The 15,639-nt window shown below is 46.3% G+C and overlaps 2 protein-coding genes across 2 annotated transcripts; both read right to left on the bottom strand.

Moving 5' to 3' along the window:
• Nucleotides 1-577: 577 nt before the first annotated feature.
• acaa1 (acetyl-CoA acyltransferase 1) lies at nt 578-6,690 on the bottom strand. The gene is made up of 12 exons (XM_031734775.1): nt 6,392-6,690; nt 5,224-5,317; nt 5,096-5,153; nt 4,947-5,026; nt 4,828-4,870; nt 4,131-4,229; nt 3,662-3,742; nt 2,456-2,646; nt 2,204-2,383; nt 1,888-1,943; nt 1,103-1,248; nt 578-1,021 (listed from the first exon to the last, which is right to left on the bottom strand). The coding sequence occupies exons 1-12, from the start codon at nt 6,575-6,577 to the stop codon at nt 946-948; spliced, it is 1,290 nt and encodes a 429-aa protein (XP_031590635.1). The 5' UTR covers nt 6,578-6,690; the 3' UTR covers nt 578-945.
• Nucleotides 6,691-9,536: 2,846 nt separating this feature from the next.
• Nucleotides 9,537-13,508, bottom strand: LOC116316235 (BTB/POZ domain-containing protein 3-like). The gene is made up of 5 exons (XM_031734757.2): nt 13,381-13,508; nt 12,830-13,051; nt 12,405-12,495; nt 11,207-11,325; nt 9,537-11,126 (listed from the first exon to the last, which is right to left on the bottom strand). Exons 2-5 carry the CDS (start codon nt 12,967-12,969, stop codon nt 10,094-10,096), a joined length of 1,383 nt encoding a protein of 460 aa, XP_031590617.1. The 5' UTR covers nt 12,970-13,051; nt 13,381-13,508; the 3' UTR covers nt 9,537-10,093.
• Between the last annotated feature and the right edge of the window lie 2,131 nt (nt 13,509-15,639).

The raw sequence follows: 15,639 nt of genomic DNA, 5'->3' as shown, positions 1-15,639 counted from the left end.
CAGCCGACTGCAGGTTTCCCCAATAATATTAACAGGACATTTGAAACTAGCACCACTGAATGAACGATGGGCTGTGAGGTCAGTTCCTTGATCATTTATTAATTAATATTTGCATCGACGCAAATTGTCATGACCATTGATCAACAACCACTGTTAAAAAGCCTCAAAGAGTTGGTCTTAGCCTACCTTGAAAACTGAATTTTTACCAGGTGTGACCCTGGCGGCATGGCGAAACATCGATACTCGCCGTGCCGCCAGGGTCACGTCCTCTGGTGAAAGCACAGGACAAAACTGCTATAACTCAAAGAAATCTAGTGCAGTCCTCTCACGGGCTTCATGAGTCCCGCCCTGAACTGACTGATATGCCCTTCGTTACCAAGTTACCTACTCCTCCCAGGCTGATCACATCCACCTCAGAGGTGGTGAGAATAAACACAAGACCTTGATGATGCTTCAGTGTGAAAACTGTGACATTTCATTGAACGGCGCACCCTGGTGGTAAGGGAACTGCCGTGAAACAGGACTGTGTTTAAAGTCTATAAACAGTCCAACCTGAAAGTGAGACCATGACATCAGATGATGTGGAAATGTTTTATTCTTACAGAGATTACAGGCAGAGTCATTAGTTTGGATCGGTCCTTCAGAGCGTCACTGAGACACCTGAGAGAGCTGCAGGGACACCTGAGCTGGACCTGATGCAGCTTTGAATGTCACAATCGTGCTGAGCAACTCAGCTAGCAGGAAGTAAATGTGAGTTATTGATCTTTGCTGATTTATCAATGATCAGTCATCAGGAAACAAAGGCACTGAATCAGCTGCGGTTAGAAATGTTCTAACAGTTTAACATAAAGGTCGACCGAGACAGAAGCAACTCCATTTGTACTGAGGTCACGTGACGGGTCTCGACTGATCGATCCGTTTCAGGTGACGGGTCAGTCTGAACAGCTACGCTCCGGGGTATTCAAAGACGGCGGCAGCTCCCATCCCGGTCCCGATGCACATGGACACGACGCCGTATGCCCTGCGGGGAACACAAGAGGGCGACACTGAGAACACGTTTTCAAACGCACGAGGAGGCGAACGCGTGACCGTCGACACCGACCTCCTGCCTCTGCGTTTGAGCTCATTGAGCAGTGTCACCACCTGCCGGGCGCCGGTGCAGCCCAGAGGGTGACCCAGAGCGATGGCGCCGCCGTTCGGATTCACCTTCTCCGGCGGGATCCCCAGCTTCTCCACGCAGTACACCGCCTGAGAGGAAACAGCACCACCACCAGTGAGACAGCGGTAGGGCCAAAGGTTAAAGCTTAATCTGATAATCTTTATTTAAAAAGACAAAAGCAAATGAACAAAGTCTGGAGACTGAGAGGTCAAAGGGTAAATTCCTGCATGTAGAAACGCTTTGACGAAGGCTATGACTTCATATTTTATCTGTACTGTGTTAAAGAGATACTGACTGAAGCTGAACTCTGGCCGTACTGTCATACTGTACCACAAGATGGCGCACAGAGTCACTATGATATTTATTTAAAAACACTGTTATCATGTTTGACTCTGATTGGTCAGTAAGACCATCCATCCATTCTCTTCCACTTATCCTTAACAGCCTATGCCAGCTACCATAGGGCGAGAGGTGGGGTCACCCTGGACAGGTGGCCAATCTGCGGCCAGTATAGAGAGAAAAACCATTCACACTCACAGCCTTCTCGCTGTTGTGCAACAGTGCTGACCACCACACCAGTGTGCGACCAGTCAATAAGACTAAAAAAGGGATTGAGTTTATACACACACATATATAGACTCACATGCAAAATGCTGCCCCCTGCTGGCAGGAGTTTCAGTTTGCAGAGAGTAGCTACCTGCCTGAAGCGATTCATCTCTCGAACTCACCTGACTTGCGAAGGCCTCGTTAATTTCAAACACATCGATATCCGCCACAGACAGTCCTGCAGAGAGAACCGTGAACTCAGACATGTTGGACAAACTGGCACACTTTCACTATCAGTTATTCTCTTAGAAGGTTGCACATCCTGGAAATCCACGTTGACAGGTGAGATAAGCCCCGCCTCCCAGCTTTAGGAGGAGGCAGGAACCTGTAGGAAACATGCTAACGATACTGGAACAAAGATCTCTGGTTTAATTACGTCTTTCATGAATCTTAATCTGAAGTCCGAGGAGGACACGTCAGCGTACAAACACTTCCTACCTGCCTGCTGCAGAGCTGCAGGGATGGCGTACGCCGGTCCGATCCCCATCACATCAGGAGAGACGCCCACCACCGCGCTGGCCCTCAGGACCCCCAGCACCGGGAGACCCAGCGCCTCAACCGCAGACCTGCGACCGATCAGGACGGCTGCCGCGCCGTCACTCACCTGGCTAGAGTTACCTGAGACAAACGAGTGTGTGAGCTCCTGACAGCCGAGTGAGATTCATTCTGTGGCCCCGCCCAAACTCTGACCTGCTGTGGTGCTGCCGTCAGGCTTGAAGGCCGGCCGCAGTTTGGCGAGCCCCTCCAGCGTCGTCCCCGGTCTCACGCCCTCGTCTCTGCTGACTGTCACCTGGCGCTCTTTGCCCTCGTCGTCCACAAACTTAGTGGTAACGGGGACGATCTCGCGGTTGAACAGACCCGCCCTCTGTGCCCTCGCTGCACTGTGTGGAGGAAGGACCAGGATTTGGTTGCCATGGAAACAGAAACAAGCCTAAACACGCGTCTGTTTGTTTGACTTTGGCCAAAAGTGCAGCCTGCTCTAAACACTCAAGGTTTTTCTGCTCTTGGATCTCTGTGATGTCACAGAAGAGGGGATAGAAGCTTCCAGGGGGCAGCCAATCAGAGGAAAGTTATCCTTAAAGGGGGCTGGCCAGGATTTCTAGGTGCAGCCAAGTGGCGGAGGGCTTTCACTTCGGTGGCCTCAGAATCTCAGTTCCTGCCCCAAGTGGAGGAGTTCAAGTATCTCGGGGTCTTGTTCGCGAGTGATGGGAGAAGGGAGCCGGAGATCGACAGACGGATTGGTGCTGCGGCTGCAGTGATGCGGACGCTGCACCGGTCCGTCGTGGTGAAGAGGGAGCTGAGTGTAAAAGCGAAGCTCTCAATTTACCGGTCGATCTACGTCCCTACCCTCACCTATGGCCACGAGCTGTGGGTAGTGACCGAAAGAACGAGATCGCGGATACAAGCGGCTTCCAAATGAGTTTCCTCCGAAGGGTGGCTGGCCTCTCCCTTAGAGATAGGGCGAGAGGTTCGGCCATCTGGGAGGGGCTCAGAGTAGAGCCGCTGCTCCTCCACATCGAAAGGAGCCAGTTGAGGTGGTTCGGGCATCTGACAAGGATGCCTCCTGGGCGCCTCCTGGGTGAGGTGTTCGGGCATGTCCCACCGGGAGGAGGCCCAGGGCAGACCCAGGACACGCTGGAGAGATTATATCTCTCGGCTGGCCTGGGAACGCATTTGGTGTTCCCCGGATAAGCTGGAGGAGGTGGCTGGGGAGAGGGAGGTCTGGGCTTCTCTGCTTAGGCTGCTGCCCCCGCGACCCGGCCTCGGATAAAGCGGATGAAGATGGATGGATGGGGCTGGCCTTAAAGTGGGGATGGACCAAGCGGATTATTTATGTCACGCGTGGAGTGAAAATATGGAGCAGGAGATTCTTGCATGTTGCTGAGATGTTCTTACTTCTGCTGAGAGCGGAGAGCGAAGGCGTCCTGCTTCTCTCTGGAGACGCCAAACCTCTCTGCCACGTTCTCCGACGTGATGCTGCAGAACACGAGACGTCTCAGTTAAGACAACAATAACATTTAAGCACAACAACAAAATCTGGGAGTCATATTTCAGCTTTTTATGGATGGTAACCAATAAAATGACGCCTGTCAGGAGTGACGTGACTCAGACTCATTTTTGAATCACTTCAGGATAAATTCTGCAGCTGGTTATGATCAGAACGTCTGCTCAAACATACAGTGCTGTGTGAGAATAATTAGTGTTTATCCAACGAAATCAGGAACAATAAATAATGAAACCACAACAACAAATCATTTGAAATGTCCTCCCTTCAACTGCAGAGGATCTACAATCTGATTTGCCGTTGCTCGGCATGTCGACGATCATAAACAATGTTTGGAATTATAAAACGTCCCGCCCTCACCCCATGGGAATGATGCAGTCTCTGGCTTTGTCGTTGTCCGTCAGCCTGGAGCTCAGGTCGCCCGGGTTACCGATCCCTCGCAGCGACATGCTCTCCACGCTGCAAACAAACAGGAAACGCATCATTTCTGTCAGTGTGTCATAAAAACTGTTAACATGTCCACACTCTGCCATAAGAGCTTTATCCCAGTGTATGATCATGACTGTGATCTGCTCAGGATTATTATGGTATGTCCACATACTTTAATGTATTTTTGATCAATTTGTGTTTAGTTTTTAAATCAAATGTTACTTTTTATAAATTCAGATATTATTATTATTATGTAAGATTAAAGTTCAAAGAGATCTAAATTAACTGTTTTTGTCTAACCTGTAATTTTCCTGACTCCTTAATTTTATTTTTAGAGGAAGAAAAAACATTTGGACTTTTTAAAATCACAACCATCACTGACTGTTTATAATAAACATTTTAACTAATTATGAGGCAATTACTGGCAGAAATGGGCCTCCGTACATCTACAGCATAGTAACATTTTATGAATTAGATAACAAAAGTAAAATACTTCATTATGTGTGTTTATTTTAAAAAATTAAACTTCACCCGTTTACATGAAAGATATTCTTCATGTCTGTTTAAAACTCTCAGCTTTACTTGAGCAGTTTTTAAAAAACCCATCTGGATCGAGTGTTAAACCCACCCGCAGGCGAGGCCGAGGTCGATGGCTCTGCTCCTGATGGCTCCTGCACACACGGGTCAGAATTCGGTCATTCAGGTAAAAACTGGGCGGTTGGGTTACTGGGAGCGCTGCGGCGTTACCTGCTACGTTAAAGAGTGCCTGCAGGCCGGACGAGCATTGCCGGTTCACAGTGTAGACGGGCACCGACTCAGGGAAGCCGCTGAAAGGAGGACGGAGCGGTGAGGAGCGCAGACAAACAGTAGGAAGGAATCAGAGGTGTCAGACTCACCTGAGGAAGTGAGCCACTCGGGCCATCAGAGCGCCGGCGCCGGGCTGGAGCACGTTACCTGAACAGACAGAGGTTACATATTCATCATGTCATCAGAGCAGGCACGAAGGACAAAGCCCGAACCTCACCCACACAGATGTCTCCCAGCCGCTCAGGGGACAGTCCGACGTCTTTCAGCACGGCCGACATCACGGCGCTCAGCAGCTCGTCAGGCGTGGTGTCCTGGAGATGCGGAAGGAGTTAAACAGGACTTTATTTACACCAAAGAAGAAAAAAATAAATAAAGACTCAGTCCTGCCCTCCAGATCCCACAGCACCCACCACAGGATCCAGCAAAACACGCTCAGACTTCAAAGTCTAAACTTTGAGCCAGAATTTCAATCTTAAAAATATTCCTTCTGCCAACAGACTGAATAAAGTGAGGCCGGCTCTGTGACTGGAGGTCAAAGGTCATCCTGACCACACGCTGTCAGCCTCACAGAAAATCTGCGTGATGTCAATCAAACAACACATTCAAATAATTTATATATAAAACACTGTTATGAGAATTTTCTATGTATTTATATCCATATAAACCGACTTTGTTTATAAATAGAAAACCTGATCAAACAACAATACCTGTATGGCCCCTCTAGGACTCCATACTTCTCACTTGTAATTTAAAATCGAGTTTTAAGTGCCTGCAGCAGCTCTGTGATTGGAGGATCAGATAATCCAGAGGTGGGAAATTTATTTTTTTAACAGCAGTAAAAAATTAAATGAACGCAAACCCCCCCAGACTGCTTAAACAAAGCACGTCTAAAGAAAACTAGAAAGCGAAAATTTCAGAAGAGATTTTAAGTGTGCCTATGCCGCTGCTAATCAGTGTAGTTTGCCATTCATACGGCTACAGAGAGCAAAACTCAGCAGAGCAGCCATTCTCCACCATGAACTATGGTAAAAACAAACACCGCTCACGCCTCACAGCATAGGCACACTTAATAAAGAATAAAGGGAAACAGGAACTCAATAGTGTGGATGCCTTTGAGGGCATCCACACAATAAATCCGACGAATAGTAATAAGTGTGCCTCTTGGCATAGGCACACTTAATAATCTGAAATAAAAAGTAAGATTAATGATAAAGTGGGTCAACTGTGTGTCATATTAAATTTCCTCTGAACTGCAGCTTAAAAACAGTGAAAATCACCGTAAATACGGCCGTAAAGCACAATCGGCTCCGTTTCGGTTTAACTCGGTAAACCTCGTGGTTTTCTGCCCTCACCTTCGCCACAGCTGGCAGGTAACCTGCACTCACCTTAAAGCCTCCCCTCTTGGCCTTTCCGATCGCGGTCCTGCGGCCGTGAACCACCACCACGTCCTCCGGGGAGCTGCGGCCGTTCGCCGCTGCCGCCGAGCCGCAGTCCGACCTCCGTAAGTCCCGCCTAAAGTTCGACGAGCCGCCGGGACTCAGGTGTCCGGAAATGATCTTCAGCCTGTGCATGACGGCGGAGGAGCAGTGAGGAACAGTTAAGAGACTCGCGGAGCGGAGTTCGGCTCCAGGCTGGACTCTGAACCCAGAGTCCCCTCTATCAACATCCAGGTTTGTAAAGCGAGGACGGGAGGAGCGGAGGGACAAACAGAGCGCACGCATGTAGCGGATTTATCGGGTCAAAAGAAAAGCGTCATTACATGTTATAACACATGTATTACAATTAGAAACAAATGTTTTTTTTCATAATTTACTTTTAATCAGAAAATATTTTTCTACTTACTTCAAATTTGATTTCTCGCAAAAACGTTTTAATTCAAGGATTCAAGGAGTTTTATTGTCATTCACATCACATGTTAACATGAGGTGGAACGAAATTATGCACACACGGTCCCGGAGCGACAAGACACAAAATAATGAAAAAACAGAATTTTTAAAAAAGTAATAAATAGTTTTTTTTAAACAAACAGAATAAAAGGCAATAAAACAATACAATAAATAATACGATAAGTAGAGTGCTACAACCTAAATACCAGTATGGAGTATGGATATAGAGCGTAGGTATAAATACTTTAGCAGCAAAGGGCATGATGGCCAGCATTGATAAAGTGACGTGTCAGTAAGTGTCAGTAGTGATTAAAGTGCTACAAAAGCAGTTGATGTTTGATTCGTTAATAAATCAAAGTTAATGGAAATGCAGCAAAATTCCATTTTATGTGAATTTATTACATTTTTCATGTTTCATTCGCAGACTCGCTGGAATCATTTCCTCCCTCTGAAACGTTCAGATGTGATTTTTTTCAGCGTGAGACAAAAACAGACTCAGAGAAAAATCCATCAAACCTTTTATTTCCAAATGTGTCACAGTAACAACACATTGATAAGGCCGCTGACTCACTGCACATTCTGGCTGAAACAAACGACAGGAAACAACAAACAAAAACGTTTTCTTCATTTCGATCATTTAAAAAAAAAAAAAAGTAATTTTTCAGAATACACAAAGAAAAAGAGGAAGACGAGTAGTGTCCATCACAGAAATCCATATACACACCTTCAACAAAACCAAAGATAACAAAGGTACAAATGTGATTTTCAAAATAAGAGCCCAAGGATTTTTAGCTACAAACAACTTAGAGTTAAAAGAGTTAAAATCACAGGAACATGTCAGTGAAACGTCCTTTTAATTGCTTCAAACAAATCAGAAACAGAAAATCAGGAATGTGATGAACCGTCCACGAACACAAACTCAGGGTTCAAAATAAAACTGATTCCTTCATCAACAGCAGGAATGTTTAAGAATCTCACTTTTACAAATTTTATTAAATTCAAACATTTTCTTTAAGGCAACAAACTGAAAACCTTCAGAGACGCTGCTCGCCCAGTCCTCCCAGTTTATGTTTGGAAGAAGTCCCAAAGTTCCTGAAAAATCTTAAAGCTCTGCTCCAGGAGAAGAAACTGTCTGACCGACCAAAATTAAACAGTTGCATTTGTGGGCTGCTTTATTTATTTGTGGCACGTTTGCACCAAAAGGTATTTATTGGAAATTCCTGTGTTTAAAAAAAAGTTTAAAACCTGAAACGAACAAAGCAAAGCAAAGAAACAAACAGATGCTGTGACTCTAAGGCCAATACAGCTGTGCTGAAGCTCAAACAGGGCTGTCGTGCAATACTACTCTGCACCACAAGAGGGCGCAGCGAGACCTTAATTTAACCGTAACAGAAAAACAGTTCAGATGAAAACATTTCAACTCGAGGGTGGAAACATCTGGAGCTGAGCTGGTGAACGTTTATATCAAACGCTCAGTAACCAGATCAGAGAGCGAAATATCCTGACAGCCGTGACAGAGCTCAGAGGAAAAACTCCCACAAACAGCTGAATCAGACTACAGGGAACAACATACTGTCCTCCTGCTTCAGTGCTGATGTTCACATTCAGACTGCAGCCACACAAAGTTAAATCACTGCTTGTGTCGCTTTAATTATCTGCTTAATGTCCACCGTGAGTAATAAAAGATTGTTACGAGTGTTTAATCATCTCAGTTGCTTTTAAAAGCAAACAGACTCGTCTGTACTTGCTTTTATCTGGTGACCAGATTATAGGGATGGGTATTGATAAGATTTTCACGATTCCATTTTCGATTTTGTTTAACGATTCGATTCTCTTATCGATTCTTTTTAAAAAAGGAGAACACTAAGGTCGATTAGCTTAGAACTTTGTTTTATATCTTCTCTTTGAACAAGATAGAAATTTAGGAGTAACATGGCCTTACAAACCCAACAGTGAGATCTTAAGAGATCCACAGCCTACGGCTCTTCAATGGGGTGTCACAGGGTCCCCAGGAAAAAAATTGTAAATGTAAAATAATAAAAATAAAATAAATATTCTTCTGTAGCAATAACAAAGTATAACAAATTATTCTGTAGCAATTACACAAGAATATCCAGTAATGTCCCTGCCTACAATTAAACACATTCACTTACCGAAAATCGGGGCAAATGGGTGCAAGCCTTTGACCACAAACTTAGTCACTGCTCGGTGACATTCGTCTATCCTGGCCTGAAAGGAGACGCTACCGGTAGACTGCAGCGAGAACTGCCAGCCAGACTCTGTCTCTCATATCATGGTCACCTAAATGCACAGTAATGGCAGGTTTTGTAATAAGGCAGATCGCGCTAACATAATATGCACTGTTAGTTGATTATTTACCTGCCGTATTAACGGGAGAGGACGTGCAAACGTTACCGCTGCTGCTGGGTTGAGATTCACAACATTCATTTAAGGTTATCGCGTGTTTTGTGAGCAAATGCTTTTGCATATTCGTAGTGTTTCCTCCCTTAAATGAAATATCTACTTTGCAAGTATTGCAAGTTGCCCTGTTGTCATCCGTTCTTGTAAAGTATAACCAAACTTTTGAGCGTTTGTGGTGCGTAGGCGCCCTGCCAGGTAAATGACGCTCTGCAACGTGGTGACGTCTTTCGGGGCGACTGGAATCGATAAGGGAATCGTCTGTAAAAATGCCAAACAATTCCAAGGAATTGAAACAGTGGGAACCGGTTCTCAACAAGAACCGGGTTTCGATACCCATCCCTACCTGATTATCTGATTGATTGATTGCAGTTTTAGTGTTTAATCAATAGATATGATCGACAGCTTGTGGAAGTCATCTGTAGTTCTGTGGACTGAACACAGGCTAACATAAGACCCTTAAACGGGGCTTTAAGACAGGATTGCACAGGTGTTTGTAGTGTCATGTCTGGTGACAGCTGTGGATTAATCTGCCACTCAAAATAGTCCCGACAAACCTGCAGCCATCGTCTTTTCTTCCAACTCCTGCGTAACGAAGACGATGAACACAGGCAGCGTTGGAGGGACGTCCTCGTTTCTTCATGTTTCCATCGAGTCGTCGGTGTTCCGTCTTTGAGGCTCAGCGAGTCCGTCTCTGCTTCGGCAACTTCCTGAGAACTCCACAGTTTTAAAGTCAACATGGCAGTGAAGCAGGAATCTCTGCGGCGCCCTCCCTTCCGCCCGTCAGGCGTAGAAGATGAGCTCAGGGATCTGGCCTCCCTGCACGCCAGTGCCGTTGGTGCTGTCGGAGGAGCACTGGAACTGGAAGGTGACTTTCCCACACTGCACCTCGGTCATGCCCTCCTGGCCGAAGTAGCTCAGCTCGTTGCCGTCCAGCACCACACTGGCGGTGTAGAAGGTGTCCGGCTCGATCTGCACCGGGTACTCGAACCAGACGGGGAAAGTGCTGCTCGAGCCGTCGGAGAAGTACTTGATGATGCGCTGGGCCATCGGTACGCCCTGGCGCTTCAGCTCGATCTTGGCGCTGTATTCGGCCGAGCCGCAGCTGGAGCCGTACAGGCCAAAGCCGGCGATGAAGACACGTTTGTCGACCGCGAACTGGATGCTGTCGCAGCGACCTCGGTACCGCCACTGGTTGCTCCTGTAAGCACAGGACTGGAAGCGGTGGCAGCGTTGCGGCGACAGGCCTTTACGCGGTTTGGTGCAGAACAGGAGATCGGGCTTCTTGGCGGCGGTGTACCACAGGAAGATGTCATTGGTCTCGTTGAGTGTGAGCACGCCAGACTGCGCCGCCCCGTTGGCGAAGTCCTCCAGCGCCATGGTGGGGATGCGGATCAGGTAGATGGCCTTACCCAGCACCAGGCGCCTGTTCTCGATGGTCGGCGGCAAATCCTGCCTCTGGCACTCGGCCTCGGCCCAGTTCAGCGCCGCCTCGAACACCACCATCTCTTTGGCGTTGAGCGTTTCCCGACGCAGGATGCTCTCCAGTGTCTGGACGTCGATGTCGCAAAAACCCTCAGAGCGCAGCGCGAGCTCGGCCTGTGCGTCGATCACCTCCCAGCAGCGCTGCGTCAGGTCGGGTTCCTCGAACAGGCAGCTCTGCGACAGCAGCACGCAGGCGTTCTTTGCACTCAGGCTGGTCTCCAGGAAGTTGACGCAGGCTCGTGCCAGATGAGGTACGATGTACTTCTTGGCAGCATAGAGGGTGGCGAGCACTGTGTCGGCGCAAAGGTCGATCTCATCGCAGTAGATGTACCTGCGGAGGCAAAGGCACGGTTGTGGGTGAGCAGTCAGGTGTTTGTGTAACGAGGTAAACAAAATCAAAGGTCGACGCACTTCAACATGGCGAGGAAGGACGGTGGTTCTACGTCGGGGATGCGGATCTCGTCCTGATCCTCGGCCAGCTCGCCGTAGAACATGGCGTGGAAGACGGAGCTGCCGACAGCCAGGACGTACTGCCAGAACAGAGAACAACGAGGACGAGTCGAGAGTTACACTTTAAACACAGATCGAAGCTCAGAGACGATTATCGACACTCTGAGATTATCAAAGCTCAAAGAACAGGTGAAAACAGCATTTAATATACTTTCACAACACTCGTGGTTACTTTAATTAACAATAAAAACCAATATTATAAACATCCAGAAATAACAAAAAACATGATGCTGATGTGCTGAGATTTGAACTGAGTCTAGCTGACGGGGTGAAGTGGTGGGGAGTTTCAGGCACGAGGCGTGGTGCAGCTGAAGGCTTATGGCGAGTTAACACTGGCGCCCCCCCCTGCTCTCCTGCTGATGCTAGATGGACTGGTTAAAGCACAGAACTCAAAGCGCTTTACACAACATGCCTCATTAACCTTCCCCCCTCTTAAGTGCTTTCTAGCTAACATTTACACTCTGACGGATGCATCGGAGAGAAACTTGGGGTTTGGCATCTTGCCCAAGGATACTTTAGCATGCAGTCAGGAATCAATCCACCAAACTTTTAACTAGTAGATGTCCTGATCTACAGCCACTGATATGATGAGCTGTATATTCTGATTAAAGACAAACTGTTTACATGTCGAGTGATTTGACACAGCCTGGTGTTCACATGCAGATGAATATTTTGTCTTCTTTTGCAGGCTTTTTTTCCTGAACCTCCTTGAAGCTGTTTGTTGTTACTGTGTTGCTATGATCTGTTCTTTTAGTCAGCTCCATGCAAACATGGTCTCTGCTAAACCGTGACAGCCTTTCATTAACTACAAACTACTGATCTCTCCAGTGTTCAGAAATCCGCTGACAGTCTTTAACCACAATCATGTGACCACCGCTGTCCTTATTCAGCCTGCTCTGAGATCTTACTGATAACTGTCCGTGCTCCTCACTGTATTTCTGACCTTCAGGCAGTGATGTCCTAACGTTTGCAGAGAGTCAGCTGAAAGCTTTAGAGTTGATAAACTTGCCCGAGGAGCGAGCTGGTTGTAAGTGCTAAGCAGACGTCTGAACACGAGCAGAATCTGCTGGGCTCTGAAACTGTTGAGTGTTTGCGTTACCTTGTGTCCGGGCACTCGCTGCGTCCCCCCCGGTGGTCCCACGACAAAGTGAACATCTGCCATCATCTCATTGTTGAACATGACTGAATTCCTACAAGAACACAGCCGTTTTGAGGGGTCAGTTAATGAAAAGAGAGCAAAGCAGGAGCAACCTGTCAGACCTGCAAACTCATCTTTCAAATGCAAAAATGCTGCATGTGTGTCTGAGAGCTCCTCTAACAGGGAAAAGCTGCATGATGATGGAGGGTGAACTAAACATTTAGGTTCCAGAACTCGTTCTCGGGGCTCTCACATTCTTGCAGCCGAGCATTTGAAAGTAATTTTTAAAAATCTTTTTTGTTTTAAATTCTGCTTCTGGCTTTTTCCGGAGAGAATCTGAATCCTTTCTCTCTAGTGCTGGATCTCGGCCTCCTCCACACACCCACCTCTCTCTGATGGTGGGGTACAGGCCCTGCCAGTTACAGCCGGTGACGCTGGTGTTGTTGTTGGTGATGTTCTGCTGCTGGTACTGCTGCACGGAGGCGGCGGGGACCAGCTTCTTGGTGGGAAACAGCTCCGCAGCCATCGTCCTGCAGTCAGACCGCGGACCCGCTCATGGTAGCCCGGGGAGCCGGTGCCACTTGAGCGCGGAGAGGAGGAGAGGAGCGCTGGGAAGAGAAACCAGAGTCGGCTTAAAACCCGCAGGATTTTAGCTGCGCGGAGCTAACATTAGCACAGTCAAACACACCTCGTTACTTCCACCAAGTGTTTCAATAAAAGTGACAACCAATGAAAAATCTGCAGCAGTAAAACCCCGAACGGGTGTGAGGGGGCAACCCGACCCCCGAGTCCAACATGAAAACTCATCTTATAAACTCATCGTGTTCTGTTTGTGTTAGCAGGTTAATGCTAAGCTAACTGAGTTATTTGCTGCTTTAAAGAGTTCATTTCGCTTCGAAACTTCAGTCGGGTGTTAAATCGGTGCGTTAACACTCACCGTAAAGTCACACAGGTGTGCTTTTGATTATTTGCTCCTCATAAAAAACGGTGTGTTGCTTTTTTGTACGTTTAGCAGAGCAGCTCTTGTTTACCCGCAGGAACCGCAGGCCTGTCAGCCAATCAGAGCGCAGCAGCGCCACACAGAGGCTTCTTCGTTTCCGTTTGGACGGATAGGAAACCAGCCCGAAGGCGAATCAGCGCCACCTGGCGGACCAGCTCGTGCTTAAAAACCTGGTTTCTAAACCTTTAACAAGCAGTTTAAAAGTGTTCATATTTATTAAATAAAATAAAAATAATTGATAACCAGTCTTCATTACAGACTGTGGTCAATAATAATTATAGTGGTCCAGACTTAAATATAAAAAAATAAATCGACCAATAAGATAACAGAAAATGTCTTCTTAAAAAAACCAAACCTGTGTGATAATCAGAGATTTCTAAACTGACATTTGAAAATGTTCTGTTTTTCATTGTTCCCTCTCTCGTTCCCGTCAACACAACAATGAATCCACACATGATGATATACAACATATGTCTTTATTGTTACTGATAAATCTGTCACTCCCACTCTGAAGGCAAAAAGACACAAAAAAAGCAAAAAACACAGTGTGTGTGAACTGTATGTACAGCCTGAGCAGCTCCCATCGTCCCTCCTGCAGTTTCACAATAAAGCACCTCCACAGTTTACAGGCAGGATTCAGTCTGGAGTTCAGCTCACAGAAGATTTCATCTGCAAACACTGCACAGAGACGGAGCCACGTCCCCGAGTTTATCACCGAAGAGGAAGAAATGAGACGTGGTTTGGCTTCTGTTAAAGAAGTCAGGTTTCGTGTTCAGCTTTAAAATCTGGTTATTTTAAAATAAACCAAAGATATAATGGAAGCAAATTAAAATAAATCCACATTTTGTGCACTTTGTCAAAATTCACACTCTGAAATCTGTTGTTGCTCCACCAGGTTCAGAAATATCATAAATGTGCTCCAGTGTGAGTCTGGTTGTTTTGCTAAACTCTGCAGGTTTCTGTCAGCGCTGAGAAGCTTGGAGGTGAAAAAAACGGCAGAACAGAACAGGAAAGAGAGCTGAAAGCCTTCAGTTCATCCAGCTGAAGACGTATGAAAGACTGACGACAAACTGAAACTAATTTTGGGCAACAGAAGCTTCATAAGTGAGCGAGCGGCGTCTGTACAGGAAAAGGCAGATAAGTACAAATCTTTAAACTTCCAAACCATGAAGAAACTCAGCGCTGACTCCACGTTGCTCTCAGCGGGCAGCTGAACATCATTTCCTACAAACTACTGAATGTTTTTGGCAACTTTACAACATAAAAATAAAAGCTGCCATTGCACGTGTTCAATCTAAAGCTGTGCTGTCGTCACTGAGAAAAGACAGACATTTAAGAAGCTGAAACCATCAAACGGTTTGTTATCTTCGACACACTATTAGAAGGATTTCAGATAACTGCACGACGCAAACGCTTTAAGAAAATCTGTGAAACTGATGAGGTTTTTTTTTTTTTAACAGTTTATTTTTGTGTACATGGAGTAAACGGGATGAGCCAGTGAGGATTGAAAATGTCCACAGCTTCCTTTTATGGAAGAAAAAACCCAACAAAAACGAGTTGAATCGATTCATTTTAATGCAGAAATCAGCCGACTGTGTGAATATGCTCTTATTTTGGAAACCAGACAGGAAGTTGCCTGCTCGTATCACGGACAAAACTTTTGAAAACACCCTTGAACACAGACGTGTGCAGGTAAAGGTGAAAGTCATGGAAGCGTTCACGTCTCTGTACAGACTGCATTCATGTTCTACACAAGTTTACAGGAAAGCTCAATACAAACACTCAAAGTTTGATCTTTCTGCTCACCAACCAGTTAAAACTGCCCTAAATACACTCTTTACACCAGTTAATAAATAGATTTGCTTTAATACCTAAAAACTGTACACACAGATATCTGTTAACCCTTTGTACACACCGACCGTTTCCCCACTACGACGGGAAGCAGCTGCTTTCTGAGATGATGCGTTTGGTTAAAAAAACAAAAGTCATTAAAACATCAGCAGAAACCCCAAAAAGAAGAAACGCCACTTTTCAAGTAAAACAGAATAAAAAACGATCTGCCTGCATCTCACGGCGAACAAACCGAGTACATCAGAGGAATCCTCCGGCTTGGAAAGCAGATCTGAGGGGCGCAGCACAGGTGTTACTCAGGTATGTTACAACAAGCTAATTAGCATTAGCAACAGCAGGCGTCAG

The sequence above is a fragment of the Oreochromis aureus genome, linkage group 6 (assembly GCF_013358895.1).
Source record: "Oreochromis aureus strain Israel breed Guangdong linkage group 6, ZZ_aureus, whole genome shotgun sequence".
NCBI lineage: Eukaryota > Metazoa > Chordata > Actinopteri > Cichliformes > Cichlidae > Oreochromis > Oreochromis aureus.
Note: the sequence above shows the minus strand (reverse complement) of the source record. Positions and strands in the feature narration are given on the sequence as shown.